The sequence below is a fragment of the Larimichthys crocea genome, chromosome II (genome assembly GCF_000972845.2).
Source record: "Larimichthys crocea isolate SSNF chromosome II, L_crocea_2.0, whole genome shotgun sequence".
NCBI lineage: Eukaryota > Metazoa > Chordata > Actinopteri > Sciaenidae > Larimichthys > Larimichthys crocea.
This window is the reverse complement of record NC_040012.1, coordinates 4,109,032-4,125,806: the sequence shown is the minus strand read 5'-3', so window position 1 is coordinate 4,125,806 and position 16,775 is coordinate 4,109,032. Positions and strand designations below refer to the sequence as shown.

At 42.7% G+C, this 16,775-nt stretch overlaps 1 protein-coding gene across 8 annotated transcripts in view; it reads left to right on the top strand.

The window, feature by feature from the left end:
* The window catches only part of dip2ca (disco-interacting protein 2 homolog Ca), a 193,527-nt gene that overhangs the window by 123,819 nt on the left and 52,933 nt on the right, over positions 1-16,775 (top strand). For 6 of the 8 annotated variants that reach the window (XM_027289029.1, XM_019267391.2, XM_027289055.1 and 3 more), the window contains exons 6-9: positions 1,477-1,566; positions 9,508-9,669; positions 11,404-11,523; positions 12,760-12,957. In XM_027289029.1, the coding sequence (XP_027144830.1) occupies positions 1,477-1,566; positions 9,508-9,669; positions 11,404-11,523; positions 12,760-12,957 (570 nt within the window). The remainder of the gene's footprint in view (positions 1-1,476; positions 1,567-9,507; positions 9,670-11,403; positions 11,524-12,759; positions 12,958-16,775) is intronic. The other 2 variants (XM_027289051.1, XM_027289045.1) reach the window with 2 other exon arrangements.

Genomic DNA, 16,775 nt, shown 5'->3' with positions numbered 1-16,775 from the left:
TCCTCTGACCTCGGATATCATGAAGAGTTACTAGAATATGGCAGCATCTATGACAAGTTTCACCAAATTTCCCCCAAAATCTGCAAAAGAAAACATTAGTCAATGCAGGTTTCCTTCATGGCATCGAGATAAACAATCGTTGGAGCTCATTTTAAAGTATTAAAGAGAAAGAGTGAGGAGACGTGAAACAAACCTTAGTATACCGTAACGTTCAGCAGTGAAGCTTCGTTGTTTATCACAGAGGAAATCCTCACACGTGTGAGTTACAGCTCTGTTTCTCATTTCCTTGTTAAAAGCCGCGGCAGCGCAGCTCTCCGGTGTTTTCAGTGTGTGTGTGTGTGTGTACTTAATACTTAACCGTGATCGTTTCATCGCTCGCTCCAGCCTCGTTTTTCATTCAGCTCTTATCTGAGCAGCTCCGCCTGCTCGCACAGATAACTTTTTGTTCTCCTTCCACAACTCGCCGTCACGCCTTTCATCCAGACGTGCTTTCCTGCAGGTCGCTGATCCCTTAAACGGGATCGCTGCAGACGATCTGGTTGTTATGGTTGACTTTGGGCTGAGTTTAGGTTCAGTATAGTACATTGTGTTTCAGATAAGAGCACCAAGTGCTTGTTTGTGCTGCTATGTGATTATTGAAACTTCTCTAGAGACGGATGCTTCGGATGAAAGTTGAAATGTTTTTAATCTCAAGCCTCAAACTAAACTCTCCTCGTTTTTTTCCACATTGCACCGTGGTATATTAACGTTTATTTAATTTAAATGTCAGATTATAAATGGACTTTTCACAACGATAACTGTAGCTGTATCAGCTTGTAAATGATTTGCTTAAGCAAACACAGTTATGTTCTCTGATCAAGTTAAATTATGTAATGCAAATGAGACTCCCTAGAAATTATTACCACCATAAATACAAAACAAACTTAAACAGGCTACAAAAAGGTTATAAAGATGCACGTTGAGGTGCTTCTTTCCAGATGTTACCACCTCTGACATTTTTACATCGTTCCTGGATGATGAGATGATGTATTCAAACGTTTATTTCCTAAACGAGTCGACCAACATCTGTCGAACATCTGTGAGACAGTAGATTTCAACACACATGTGAATACAGTTGAGGAAAAGCCAAACCAGAGAGTTTTATAGATGAAGGTCAACCAGTGGGTACAAGCGTACAGTGGTCAACGGTAGCTACTTCCTTCCCTGAAAAGAGAAACAAGGTTTTTAAGATTGTCATATGTGGATTCAAAGACAGTTTCTGAGCTATGAAGATACCTATATTTAGCATTTAGATGTCAGGACCTTGGGCAGGTGAGAGTCATTGGAGAGTTTTAAAAGACTGAAGTGTATTTCAAGGTAGATTTGTCTTTACACGCTGTGTGAACACGCTTCTACAGCGACGTTCCTGGATGACACACGACTTGACGTCACTTTTCAAGATTCCCCCCCTTCCCCTTCTTGTTCCTCACACTGCAGGCCTTTTAACCCACCTCTCCTTGAGGAGGAGGAGGAGGGCAGTGCCGGCCGATACTGTAGAGAACGGAAACTCTGGGCCGCGACGCTCCGGTAAGTTGAGATCGGACGGAGCATGGCTGGCAGAGAGCGGAGCATCGGTCGGGATCGGTCTCCTGCCATCCCTCTCGGCTCAAAGCGGGGGGGGATGTCGTACCTTCCCTCCCTCAGTGTCCTCCGTCATATGCTTGCTGTTCCAGTCGTGCCTCCTTATTGGTTGTCCCAGAAGATGTTTCGATGCTAACCTCGACGGGAGTAGCATTGAGCGTTGTTGTAGATGCATGAAAGCAGTGTGTATTTATGTGGATCTTGATGTTCACAGCTTTTTCAAGTGCAAAATTGTTGATGAGGAGAATCAACAATGCTTCTAAAGAGGCTCCGTAGCAGCTTGTATGAATGAGTTCTTTTCAAGGTTCTTCAGTTTTGTGTTGTGTATTGATTTGGCTAATTATGCAGCATGTTTTTTAGTTGTTTGCTCAGCCAGAGGCAATCTGCTTTAAAAAAAAAACGGCTTTTCATCTAAGCCAGAAAGCAGATGGTAGAGGAATGCGGGGTCCGCCGGCTCCCTCTCTTTAGTTTTTGTGTTTTTCTGTAATTCTTACACAGTGTTCTTAAAAATCTGCTACCTGGAATCACAAATACTGTGTCAAAGAATTTAACCCCTGCTTTTTGTCTGGTGAAGAAAGGTCCTTCAAAGACTTGAAGAAAGCTTCAACATGGACTCATCGAGTACTTTATGAACCTGAGGACTCCATCGGCCAAGTCGGTGCTTGGCATGTGAGAAGGCAGCAGCTGACACTCATTCACTGAAGTGGCTTCCTCGGTTTCTCTTAGATTGCTTGAGAATACACCGGAGCGAACAATGAGCATACGCTTTAAAGAACAGACAAACCTTTAATCAGCCATTCATCACCGTCAGAAATATATATACCCAGAATCCATTAACGCCATCCTGGAAACGTTCCCATATTCAATGTAATTAAGGCTGCCGTCTGGATGAGGCCCGTCGGGACTGTGCTGCAGCTTAGCCTCGCTGTCAGCGCTGTATATCTGCCATGGGGAATACTCTCTGGGTCTCTGAGGAATAACAGTTCAGCAGTTTGGGAACAACAGAAGGTTCCTGGATGTTATTCATCAGGTGTCTTTGTAACGCTGATGTGGGAGAACTTTTCACTGCAGGATCATCATGAATGAGACGGAAAGTGATCGAGGTTTTCTTCCCACATTAGCTCCTTGACTTGTACAAGTTTTATGAATCCTGTCGTGTTGCTCTTGAGTTTTTCTTTTTTTCTTTCTAACGGTAACTGGTTGACAGGATGAAGATTTAAAGGGAAGGTGCATTTCTCGCACACATCGCAGGGTGCTCACATGAATCTGGTCTTTTGTGATCTTGAGTACAGTTGCTCGTTACCTCTCTGACAGTATCAAAAACTATGATTGGATTTAATGGGATATCGATAATATTGGGGAGCCACTGATGACGATTTTTCTAGAATATCTTCATTGTCATTATGCAATAACGAAATATAAAACACAGAACTTTAAAAGCAGCTAGAGATAAAAGGGATAAAACATGGACGGTGCATACATCCACATGTGGAGTTGTCGAGTTATTTCATGTCCGTCATGGGCAGTGATGGCCTTAGCATAAAAGCTGTTTTCTGTATTGCCTGCCTGAGGGTAACTGTTGGGATAGGATGAGGGTTGGATGGGTCCTTGATGATCCTCAGGAAGTCTCTGCTGTGCTCTCTTAACCAGCTCTGTGGTGTCAGCACTACAGCTGAGACCCCGTCCACACAGTCCCAGCTTGTTTTGAAGATTTAGTCAGTTTAGCTTCAGATAATAAAATTAGTTTCCTCTCAGTCTCTGAGGTTAAAGCGGACCTAAAACAAGCTGCATCCGTCACCTTTGGCTCAGGTTCATACGTTTTCAGACTGATATGAGCTCCTGATACGATTCTCAGACCAGTTTGTGCATTAAAGATTTAAAGTGTGCAACGTTCACCGTGTAAACAGACGGTTATAGCAATGTGATGAAGATGTAGCAACTGTACCGGTGATGTTTGTTGGTGTTTGTGCACCAGGTCGTCTTTACTACAGCGTCTTATCTTGACTACGTTGATGTTAATGAATGAGTGTAATCGCCCAGTCGAGGTATTTCTTCAGTATCCCACATTTAAAGTGAAGAATTATAAAGAAAATCCTACGTGCACAGTTTATTCTATTCTACAGCTCAGTGTGTGTCGAGGACTCCTTCCTGGAGCTCCACAGATGGTGAATAATGGAGCAACTGCTGGGACACAGTGACAGTAGCCAGTGTTATGTCACTGATATATGGGCACATCTTGTGAATCCCAGGTGCAGGTCTACCTGCAGTGAGAATCTGAATGAAATATCTCAAAGAAAAATTCATGGAGTCTCTGCCACTGCCATTTTTAAAAGAGCCGTACAAAAGGCAGAAAGCTCAAATTTTCCTTCTGCGCTTGTAGGTATTTAATTCATCCTCCAGAATCACTGCATGGACGTGATGTTTTACTGTGGACTTAGTTAGTCAGATGGTTCTAGTTTAAGTTTAGACAGCTGTGACATGTTGTTACCAGATCTGGATCATTTTATCCTGCATCGAGAGGGAACGTTAAAATATAGGTCTAGTCACGTGACTGACAGCTTTGACTTTTTAAGACTTTGTTTTTGAATGAGGAAATGTTGTAGACGTGGAGCGGGACACAAACACAACAAGCTTTAACGTTCTGATGTATCCTGACAGATCAGGAACCCGATCACATTTTAAAATCACACTAATGTCACAGACTTCACAAGCTATAGACAGGATGACAACACATTATCTCAGTGGTTCTTAACCTTGTTGGAGGTACCGAACCCCACCAGTTTCATATGCTCATTCACCGAACCCTTCTTTAGTAAAAAATAAAATATGATTTTTTTACTGGTGCACAAAATGAACCGTGCATTAACATCACCTTGTTCAAATAACAAAACCAACACAGTGCATGAACTCACAACAACTTACCTCAGTGTGACTTCTGCTGTTGCCTTTGAGAGACCAGTTCAGATATGCGTGGCTTCACCTTGGCAAGTGCCAGTCTCATGTCATTTTCACAGCAAAGTCTGTTCCTTTTCTTAGTTTTTATGTCCAGCATCCTTGAAAACGATTGCTCACAAAGATATGTTGTAACAAATGGTATAAAAAATTCCAGGGCGGAGGCTCCACCGAACCCCTGAGACCGACTCACCGAACCCCTAGGGTTCGATCGAACCCAGGTTAAGAACCACTGCATTATCTTCCCAATTTCGATTTTTGATTTCCGAGTTTGGCCTGAAACTGCTTGATTAAGTTGACTAAACATTAACTAGCTGCTGTGGAGCTTTTCATCTGTGTGACACAATCTCCTTCCGCCCATATGTCAGTTTCTTAAAGCACTTTAAGGACTTGTTGTCTGACTCGCTCTGACTTTAAAAGTTGAGATTGAAAATGCGTTCTAGTAGGAAATGTGATGCGGACTCACTTTGTCGATCTCCCTGTAACTTGTAACTGGCGTTCATCACACTATCAAAGCAGTGAGCACGTAAGCCTGACGTGTTTCTTGATTGACTGACTCGCTTCAACAAGACTTGGACACTGAACATGTGAGCTTGAGCCATGTTGTCTTTGACCATCGACCCACCTGAGGAGGTGGAAGCGCCCCATGCCTGAATCATGTCCCTCAGCCGGCCTGCTTGGTATTCCAGCAGTGAATTAGGCATTCATCATCATCATCCTCCTCAGGCAGGGCTGATAGTCCTCCCCGTCACACATCATCATAAATACATTCTGATGAGGTCACTTGTGTGCACACACACACACACACACATATATATATTCCCAGACAGATAAACAACACACGGCTTCAGAGAGTGCACGTCTAGTTCACTGTATCTCAGACAGACGGCCCAGATGTTGCAGAGAGGGAATACACAGCGTGCTACAGTAATTAGCATGCCCGTGCCGTGTGCTGCAGCGTTGATATGCAGTCCATGTCTGTTCGGGCTCGGTGCTGTGCTGAGAACATCTCCTCTCTCTGTTCCCTTGTTTCTCTGCCTCCTCCATGTTCTTCTTCCGAGTCTTCCTCAGCCGTTCAGATCATATTCATTCGGTTTAATGAAGCAGTGAAGCAGACATAACATGAACAGAAGAGAACAAACTCTCCCAACACCATCATTAAAAAATCTGTCAGCTTAAAGATCTTCAAGATTTAGACACGACATTCGATTTGTTTCAAAACGGGCAATAAAAGTCTGTTAAAAGTAAAATAATAATATTTTTTAGTGCAAATTAAGGTTGGATTAATGACTGAATATGTAGTATAAAGTAATCATGGTGCAGATGTATATATTTACATTATATAACCGTCTAACCGTCCTTCTACGAGCGCTTCATCTCCCACAGAGAACAGGCGATGATGAAATATTTAGTAAGACTGAGATCAGAGCATGAAAACACATCTTTGTTCTGCGGGGGACAGTCTGTGTTTTTGTTTCTTTCAATGCTGAACGGTTCAGTTTGTGTGAGTAATATCAGTAACAGTAATCTGCATCACTGGCAGGTAATACTCAGTATAGTATAGTGACACCTCTCAGGGCTGTACAGGTGTACATGTATTTCTATTGACCTTACCCAGTCACTAACATACTGATAGAAAGGTGTGCTCAAAGTTACAGACAGAATGAAAAACTCCTGGATTCATATTTTATGATTTTCTTATTATTTGTAGTCACTGCAGCTTCCAGACTCCAGTGGTTTCAGTCAACATCCCTCTGTCAACTGCCAGAAGAATGAAAAGTTTGAAGGTTTTTTTATTGGATTGGATTCACTTGGATTGGAAGTAGTTTGATGCCTCTTTATGCACAAAGGTTTCTGAAGAGCTGTTGTGAAGCTCAGTGTGGTGGCATAATTCTGCAATCCACCTGTCAATCAAAGCGTCCACGCTCTTAATCCTGCATAACTTTAAGCCTTAATATAATGTGAACAGGTGAGTTGTATATAAATTCACCCTCAGTACAGTTGTCATGAACGGGGAAATTAGCTACAGAGACCAAAACTGTTTTTTGTACCAGGCTGTAAACATGTTTATTTCTGCTGTGAAACATGGGGACTTATGGAGACTGACTCCTTTCTGGAGCCAGCCTCAAGTGGACGTTAGAGGAACTGCAGTTTATGGCACCTCATGTTTTCCATATCCCTCTATCCAGAAAAACTTTGACTTATCAAACAGCTTAATTTTTAAAGAAATGAAAGTGGTTTCTTTGTATAACACGAGCAGCATTTCACTTCAGATGAAACTCGCTCTGCTGCTTTTTCACTGTGGGGATCTGCACGCTGTGAAGCGCGGCGGGCTGAAGTAGTTTGATGCCTCTTTATGTTCCGGTCCTCGACTCCAGCAGCAGAGGAAATAAAAGACCGGGGAGTCGAGTCGGGTTCGTGTTTAGTGTTGACCTCTCACAGCTTCCCATTCTCCGAGGACGTTTTAGACGTAGAGTAAAAGCAAAGAGCTTCGTCCTCCGCGCTTGATTTCCAATGCAGTCGAGTGAAAAGACTTTAGTAAGTCGGTAATATGTTTGATGGATGCTCTTTATGTTGATGCTTCTCATGCATTTATACAGAATTATACAGAAGTATACGCGACCATGTAATGAGGTTCATCTTGTCCTTGATTTCTTTATCTCATCTTTGCAGTCGGCTCATTATTACCAGACTGTTTTTGAATTATCTGATTTTAAACCCTCAACTCTGCTGAAGTGCCCCTTAGCAAGACACTGATGGTGCCTTCAAATCTGAACTTTTTTACCATTTGGACACATTTTGTGTTGGAAATGTTCAAACGGTTCAACATGCCGAGCTCACAGCTGCTTTTTGACAATTCTTTGAGTCATATTCTCTTCTTAAACGCGACTTTGCAGTTAAAAAAAACATTTATTTTTGTTGTCAGACATCTATAGCAGTGATTTGTATCACTTAGATTCCGACAACTCTCCCATATCCATGTGAAGGAGTTTACATTTGAAGGCGTTTTCAGTCCTCACGAGCGCCGTGGTCGGTGTTCTACATCTGAACCTGAACCCTGGCCTCCATGAATCAATTAAATAGCAATTAGAAAGGGTTTCCCAAAAGTCCAAAGCCCTAAAAGGCAAAAGCTGCCATAAGCTCAGCATATAAGATCAATCCTAATGTGATAGCCATGCTAATGCAGCAGCAGCTCGATGCAGATGACACAGAATATACATGCAGCACGTTTGTCTTTAAAGTTCTGCTGGATTGAATTGATGCAGACAGTGAACGACGCAGCAGTCTGCACCTACACACATCTCTATTTAGATTCACCACACATCTTTCTCCCTGCACCGCTTCATGCCCCGACCGCTCAAAGCAAAGATTCCCCCGGGGCTGAACGATAAACACCATTTGATGTCGTCGAACAGCAGCTGAGCCTCATGAAAGAGGTAGATGTGGAAAAATTTGAGGCGTCTTTGAAACGTCAGGCCGAAACACAATCTGAAATGTAGCACAGTGGAAGAGACGACCTAAAGGACGGATGTCGAGGGGTGGGTGTCGATGGAAATGGAGTCCTTCCCTCAGAGGAAGGCAGCGTCGCAGTGTGTGGTGGCGGTGGGAGGTTTGATGTGAGAGGTTTGTGGAGGCACGGAGACCCGTCAGGAAATGTCTGCAGGGTTCTGCTGGATTTGTGTCAAAGCCCAAATATCATTTTACTCCAAGTTTCTTCTGCAGGAAGTCACTGATAGATCATCGAACCTCCTCACTGTGTTTAAATGCCGCCTGAATAAATAATCAGACATATTTAGAATCCATACAAAATGTTACAGGACCTGAAATTTATCACCAGGCAACAAGTTTGTAATCACATTACAGTATTTCACTTGTTGTCCGTTAGAGAGTAGCATTCGTTATTTATAGGTCTGAGAGTTAATGACTGCATCCAACGCATTATACTTTAATTTAGCTGCCAACTGAAGTCACTTTAATTTCTGCAGGTTATTAAATTCATTCTTTATTCGACTTTGGGTTTAATAGGAATCAGAGTTTTTTTATTCACAGCGTTCCACATCGTTAGCTCGACAGTTTGTCTTAAATTTACACGTCGTGTTTGCCAGCGTGCCGTTAAAGTTTGATGAGGCTCGTAATCGTTTTCTTTTAACGCTTTCAGCTCGTCTGACTCCTCCACTGTTTTTCAGGATTTAAACTTTGACTGATACTTCAACTGTTGTCATCATTCACACGTCAACTGATACTTAAACTGACTCTTCAACTGACACCTCAACTCCTTTCAGTACTTTCAACTCAATTAATACTTTTATTGACGGTACTTACTCTTTAACTGATACTTTATCTTATACTTTAACTGATTTTACTGTCAATTTAACTGACAGTTCATCTCCTTTCAGTATTTATACTTTGACTGATACTTTAACTGTTTTCAGCACTTACACTTCATCTGATACTTTGCCTGACACCTTGACTGTTTTCGGTACTTACTCTTTAACTGATACTTCAACTATTTTCAGTAGTTTCACTTCAACTAATCACTGACGTCTTGACTGTGCTCAGCACTTAAACTCAAACTGACGCTTCAGTTGTTTTCCCTAACTGAAATACTAAACTGACACTTTAACTGACACCTCAACTGCTTTTAGCAAATTCATCTAGTGTTTCAAGTTGACGTCTCATTATTCATCAACACTTCCAGTGCAGTACTATTCCTCGAGGTGACACTTCAACTGTAACACAACCTCATTTTAACACTTCAACTACTTTTAGTGGTTCTGCTTTAACTGTTACATATAAGTGATCAGTTAATTAATGAACCCCAGACTCCGTCCCATGTCCGTCTCACTGCGTCCCCGTTAAAAAGTGTTTCAGGATGTGTGGGGGTGTGGGGGAACTAACCAGGCCTTCATCCTCCCCCGTTTTCTCACGTCCCAGAGAACCACTCTGCCCCTCCAGATGTCACCGGCTACACCAACAACACCGCCAACACCACCGTCACCGACGGGATCCAGGTGGAGAGAGCCCCAGGCGCCGGCACCGCCACCCAGAGACAGACGCCCAAGTACGGCAACGCCGAGCTGATGGAGACCGGAGACGGTGAGTCAGCATTAAACCATCAAAGTTCACACTTAATGAACAACTTTTTAAATCTTAATGAAACTTGGAGATGAGTTTATATCTCTGAATACAAATCTGATTTATAAATGTAAAGAGGCAGCTTCAGAAAACAGGCCACAGTCGTGTGAAATCTGCAGAACTGTCCGTCAGCGTCTGAACAAAAACAACAAATGAGAGCAGCGATGTTTGACACCTCCCTCTGTCGAATGATTCATCATCATTTCGTTGCATCAGCTCTTTTAAACATCAAAACAAGCTGCGGTTGGATTGAAAAAAAGATGAATCCAGATATTTCTGCTGACTCCTCGGAGATGACTGAGGACCTCAGCTGTGCTTGTTTCATCGTTTCATAATTCTGCTGCGTGTCCGGAGGGACGTGAAGCCACAGCTCGTTCATCAGATGCTGATGCCGATCGATGCGGCACGGACGGAGATGTTGAACACAGTTTAAGCAGCTTGACGGATCAGGTGCCAAAGTTTACAGATGGGAGCTTATTTGGACGTCCGGATCAAAAGAGACACAACAGAGCCGAGGAACAGAAATGATTAATCGTTGTGTTATGTTGATCTTTGAGGATTTCACTTTGTGTCTGCTTCTTCCCTTAAAAAGTTTAGAAGTCCTATAACGGGACTATAAAACAGTAGAATGCAGGACACAGTCTGTGCATTATCTTTTCTTTCTTTCTTTTGACAGTTTATGAACCTTCACCATCATTTTCATGCAGCTCCTCTTCTAATTTCTGCTCCGTCTGACCCGACTGATGCATAAACTCCCACTATGTGACATTATGGATGTTAGAAATGTTTACACTGAATGCAAAGTGAATTTTATGTTGCTTTGTGGACCGACCGCCTGGTATGACGACGTCATACAGTTACAACAGGTTGGGGGGCGGTATTGCTCAAAAAACAAGCACCAGGAAGAAGAAAACCCGGCTCATCGATTGGAGAACCAGCACCAGGGTCCGCTTGCAAAACAGACCGAGAACCAGAGTTTAGATGAGATGAGTTGAGAACCGGGCTGTCCGATAGAAACAAACTCTTTCACTTGTTTAAAGCGGACCGAACAGAACATTATTACATTATTACAGAAACATCTTGACTTTATCATTCTTACAGTTTAAAAACAGACGTGTTACTTCAGTTTTAACGCCTTCTCAACATCTTTGTGCCCTATAGGACCTTATTATGGAGGAAATATGGACAGTAGTCAAAGTCGAGAGAGAATTTTCTGATCCCGTTTGAATTTAAATTAGATATATGATGACAGACTCAATGACTTGTAAATGTCATTGAGTCTGTTCATTACTGTAAAGTTGGCGTTGAACTGAACTTCACAGGGTTTTTACAGTTCACCGACTTCTTCAGGGTGATTTTGCCAAACTCTCAGTTACGTCTCCGGGCTGCCAAAACTTCTATTTGCTTCCGAATCTCAGCACTCCATCTCACCTCTGTCTCGCCTAAAAGCTCCGAAAGTCTGCGACAGTCATCTCGTGTATATATTTGAGTGTCGAGCTGAGCGGCGGTTCTGTTGATTGCTCACTCGAGGAAAACGTGACGTGTTTTTTCTTTTGTGCGTCGGAGAAGAAGCGGCGGGATGCACTCAGGATATCGCTCGGTGAAATGTGAACGAGACGACCAGGCGTGCACCTGTGAAAGCACAATTATGAGTTTAGTCTTAGACTTACATTTATGTGTGTGTGTGCTCTGCAGGTGTTCCTGTCAGCAGCAGAGTTTCAGCCAAAATTCAGCAACTCGTCAACACTCTGAAGAGACCCAAAAGGCCGCCGCTAAGAGAGTTCTTTGTCGACGACTTTGAGGAGCTCCTGGAGGGTAAAACCTGTCTTTATTTTTCTTTTCTGTTGATATTTTGTGTCAGACTTCATTATAATACACTCAACTCCCTGAATATTCGACAACAAAGTGGAAATAGCGACACAGATTGCAAAGAGATCCGAGTATTTGCAGGTTTTAGCTTGTGAACTATCAACAGTTTGTCTTGTATACCGAGCATTTTTAGATTCTTTTAAAGTTTAGAAGATTTTAAGTGGCTCCATTCACAAAATATAATATTCATAACTCTTCTCACCTGAAAATAAGACTCTTTTTGTTAGCTTAGAATGACTATATGAGTCCTCTTCCATGTTTCTAAGTGAAGGGGGGTTGCAATTTACAACTACACCACAGGACGGCACTAAATCCTACACACCGGCCCTCTAATGGATTTTTCTCACAGCTCCAGGCAGCTTCTGTTTTTTTAATGAAAGCTGTTCTGTGTGCGACCCTGCACTGATTTAGAGTCTCAATGATTAATTAAATTTGAGCACAGATTGATTTGAAATCTCTAAACGACACGACAGCGATGTAAAACACTTTTTAAACATGCAAAATCAGTGTTGTCTCCATTTAAAGGTATAAAAATGTAACTTTCCTGCATTGAAATACAAACGTTTCCAGACATTTGTTCTACATTACATTATACATTTGAGTTTTGCACTGGTATCATCCCACATGTTTTATTCTGGTTTCATGACGTTCACTTGCTTTACGTGCTAACTCTTCGTCCCCTCATGTCTGCTGATGAATATTTCTTTTTGTGTCCAGCATGAAGAGCTGCAGAGCCAGAATTCATAATTTAAGCATGAATAACAAATGTTGGAATGTCCTCTGTGATACAACAAGTCGTAAATCGTATACAAAGAACTGAACTCGCAGTTCGGTGAACGTGAAGTTTACCACAGGAAACCTGTTACGGATTTTATCTGATTAAATAAATCATGTATTTTTTAATATTTTGTATTTCTGTGTTTGTAAAAGTGACAGAAAATCGATTTGTTTTGAACTTTGAAGCAGCTTCTAAAGGTTTAATAATTCAGAGCTGTGAGAACAGAGGTTGTTAAATCTGAAATAAAGTGAAAACAAAGTTGATAAAAGCTCGTAACTGTAACTCCAGTTAAAAGTCTGTTCACGTACACGTAGTATCTCGGCTGTGATCGTCTGTTGTGTATTTGTGGGTATAAAACATGAAGAAATCTGACATAAACTTTCACTTTCTCGCTCTTCCTCCAGTCCAGCAGCCGGACCCCAACCAGCCCAAGGCGGAGGGGGCCCAGATGGTGGCCATGAGGGGCGAGCAGCTGGGTGTCGTGACCAACTGGCCCCCGTCTCTGGAGGCGGCCCTGCAGAGGTGGGGCACCATCTCTCCGAAGGCCCCGTGTCTCACCACCATGGACACCAACGGGAAGCCGCTCTACGTGCTGACCTACGGTAAGAAAAGTTTTATATTAAAATCAATTCTCACATATTTGAGACTGAAGTATCGAAGCCTGCTCGTTGGGATCTGAACCCAGATCAGTCCTCAGTATTCCGTCTTGACGTACGATCAGTACTAAAAATCGCTTTCGCAGCAGACTTTTCTTCTCTGATTTGCTTCCTGTCTTTTCATCACATATGGTGGCTTTCACAAGCTGATTAACTGAAGCACCAAACAATGTTTAACACCCGCTGCGTGAGCATAATTCCTCTAATGGCAGGCAGACAGAGCGCTAAGCACATTAGCAAAGTGTGAAAAAGAAGAAAGCTGCCACGGAGCGACGGGAAGTTTTTTTTTTTATTATGGATTCATTTATGTTTTATCCCCAAACTTTCATTTTCCTTTGTGTCCGCTGTATAAATCCACCTTCAGTCTGCAGACAAACACGGCGCTGCAAACGAATCAGAGACGCTCCAAAACATGTTTCATGTGTCGTGTCGCCTGCAGCGCCGTCGTCGTCCCGGCTCCCTGATCACATCCACTGCAGCTGAATCACATCACGTCCTCACCCCTCCGGCTCAGCGCAGCACTTTAAGTCTTTATATTCAAAATGGAACAAACTCTTTCTCGCAGCAGCTGGAGGCTGCGAGTTCAAGTTATTTGTCTCCCGGACGGCGGCGGAGAAAATGTCTCCGGGTCCAGAGGAGCCAAAGAGATTTAACGACAGAGAACAGAGCTGCTTCTCTCGGGTCCTCGTGAATTTACAGTCCCTGAATAAAGTGACACCGAGACGACCTGCACACCTACAGACCTGAACACAGACTCACACAGGTCGAACAAGTCCTCCGTCTGTAATTTCATCTTTACTTTCATGTATTCACTCTGAAGACTGAGCATCATCTCAAATCTGAAGTCTTAAATCTTTCAGCTTCACAGGAGCCGGCTGTGTTTTTATCATTTAGTCACACAAGTCAAGTTTTGATTAGTTTATTTATGAAAACTGGATCTGAACTTTTGAGGATGTTCAGATCACTGAAAGAAGAAGAGAAATGAAAGAAAGTAGGAAACAAAACAGGAGAGAAAAGTAGTCTGAAAAAGAAGAAGAAGGGAAGTGAGAGGAGAAGGAAACCAGGAAAAGGAAAGGAAGAAGGAAAGTGAGAAGAAAGCAACAAAGTAAGAAAGAAACAAAGAGCATAGAAAGGAATGGAAAAACAATAGAAACTAAAGAAAAGAGGAAAGAAGGAAAATAAAGACGCAAACAGGAAAAATATGTAAAAAATTGAGGAAGGAAATAAAGGTTTTTATGTTGGATGTAAAATCAACATTAAGTATAAAGAATGGACAGAGCATGAGTGACGTCAAGCTTAGAATTTGTCCCTCTGGACGGCGCCACGTTGGCTGTACCGCCTCCCATCTGATCTTAAAATCGACAGACGTGAATCATCTGTAACGACACCCACTTGTCAATCAAAGCGCCCACGCTCTTACGGAGGTTGAAATGTTCTGTAGCCTCAAGCACTTGACTTGTATTGTATATTTCATGTTTATTGCTGTTTGCACCAGAGATACGAGGGAAACGTCTCTGCACATGTGGCAGCATTGACAATAAACTCGACTTGACAACATCCGGGAACTTAGCAGGAGTTTTAAAAGGAGGATCGAGGCTTTGAAGACTGGAACGTGAAGAAATCAGCTGCAGATGACAAAACACACAAAAAAGTGTCTCCAAACATGCAAATTCTCATTCAAAGTTGTATTTAAAGTGCAATACTTGTAAAATACCTGACTAACTTCCACTTCTGTAGAGCTTTGTGGTATTTGTGCATGTGTGTTACATGCAAGAGTACACGCAAATCACACACTGCCACACACTGAACTTAATCTGGAGGATTGACGTGAAAAAGCCGCAACTTTATCACATCGACTGTCTTCAAATAGGCGCACAGTGTGTGTGTGTGTGTGTGTGTGTGTGTGTGTGTGTGTGTGTGCACAAACTGATTTGCGAGGAGTGAGCTCGCAGCTGATGATGAGGCGATATGAGCGCTCACCAGACTGTGAAATGTCTTCAGCCAGCAGTCAGGAATCGTCCAACACCAGAGAGACAACAACATGGTGAGACAGTGTGTGTGTGTGTGTGTGTGTGTGTGTGTGTGTGTGTGTGTGCGGTGCTGAATCTAAATCTCCATCTCCTCCTTATCTTTTATTCCTGTGGCATCTTCTCTTTGAAGTCGGCCGACAAGGACAAACCTGTTTTGTTTCTTCCTGTCGGGTCGTCCTCCGCCTCCCCCCCCGAGAACAGACAGACAGGATTCACGATCCTGAACTCTCCCACTGTCCTTAAACTCAACCCTCACCGCGCTGCACTGCAGATAACCTCGCGTAATTGGCAGGAGGGAAACATATTCCTGTTGGTATTAAAGGAAGTTTGAAACGAGGCGCGGGGGAGCTTTGATCGCCTGTAAACAGCTCCGCTCTTTATCACCGAATCACGTTATTGATTTAGATTTCTGCGGGGGACGCTCCGACTTTTCTCTGCGTGTTTCGTTTTGATCTCTGTCTTTGATTATCCTTTGTGTTTACCTCTCTGCTTTGTTTGGAGTGTTTGCTGCAGACTGTAAATCCTCTTTTGAAACTAGAAATGCAGACTGACATCAGCTGTGAACATCACCGACTCTTATCATGTCCCTCAACGACCTTTCCAGGCTCAGCTTTACTCACAACCTGTTGTCAATATATGAAAGAGTCTCAGTGGACAAAGACATGAACACATAAAACTGTCACCTGGTCAAACAGGGATCCATATCTAGATCTAATATCTGGTTTCTGGTGGGATTATCCAATGACATTTCTAAGTTCAAGTCCCTTTTCTTAGGACTTGTGTCTTCGAATGTAATGAAACACAAGTTTTTCAGGCAAATATTCGACCTGACAAAGATCCTCTCTGAGTTTCGGATGCAGATCTCATGAGTCTGGGATCATACAGTGAAGTAAGATGTGTTATAACGCAGAGGTCCATAAAGTTTTACAATAACTTATAATGAAAGGTTAAAGGTCACGTCTGAAATATTCTTTTAATATTCTTTTTTTTGTCGGTATGTGACGAACATCTCGTTTCTGACAAAGCGAGTCTTTTCCAATTAAATTAAACCCGATGATTGGACAGTTTCCTTCGTCTCTCCTCCGTTTCAGAGGACAAAAGGCCGCTGGATGAGTCTTTCACGGGTCGCTTGAGTAATTTCAGACTCTGCACAGAAACACTGATTACATCTGGAGCTGCTGCTCTCTGTCTCTGATTTGGGCTCTTGTGCAGTTCAGCAGCAGAGACGCTGCCAGCAGGAAACCTCTCGTCTGATTGTTGAACATGTTTTCCAGCTGGTGGATGGCTGGTTGTTACCTCCAGGGTGCCCGCCGTTACTGACGAGGTGCCCTTGAAGTACGCATCCCCGACTCATCTCATCCCCCAAAAAATGGATTCAGGGTCACTTCAGTCGTTCCTCAGTAAAAACAGAAAATACCCTGATATCAAGCCCTCTGCGAGAAACCTCACACACATCAATAAACTTGTCCAGGCTTCTCCAGAACCTTGAAAAGACAATCCATACCTTCATATTTTCAAAAATGCAACTCCTCTCCTCTTTAGTATCAATAAAAAAAATAACTTTCACACCTCCAACTCGTCCATGACGCAGCAGCTCGGCTTCACTGGCTTTCTGTTTGTTTCAAGGATTTTAAGATTTCACTGATCATTTTTAAAGCCTGTCAGGGGGTCTACATCGCCAGCAATCTTTCTGTCCTCCCGATTTACGCCTTTAGTCTTACTTCAGTCCATCCC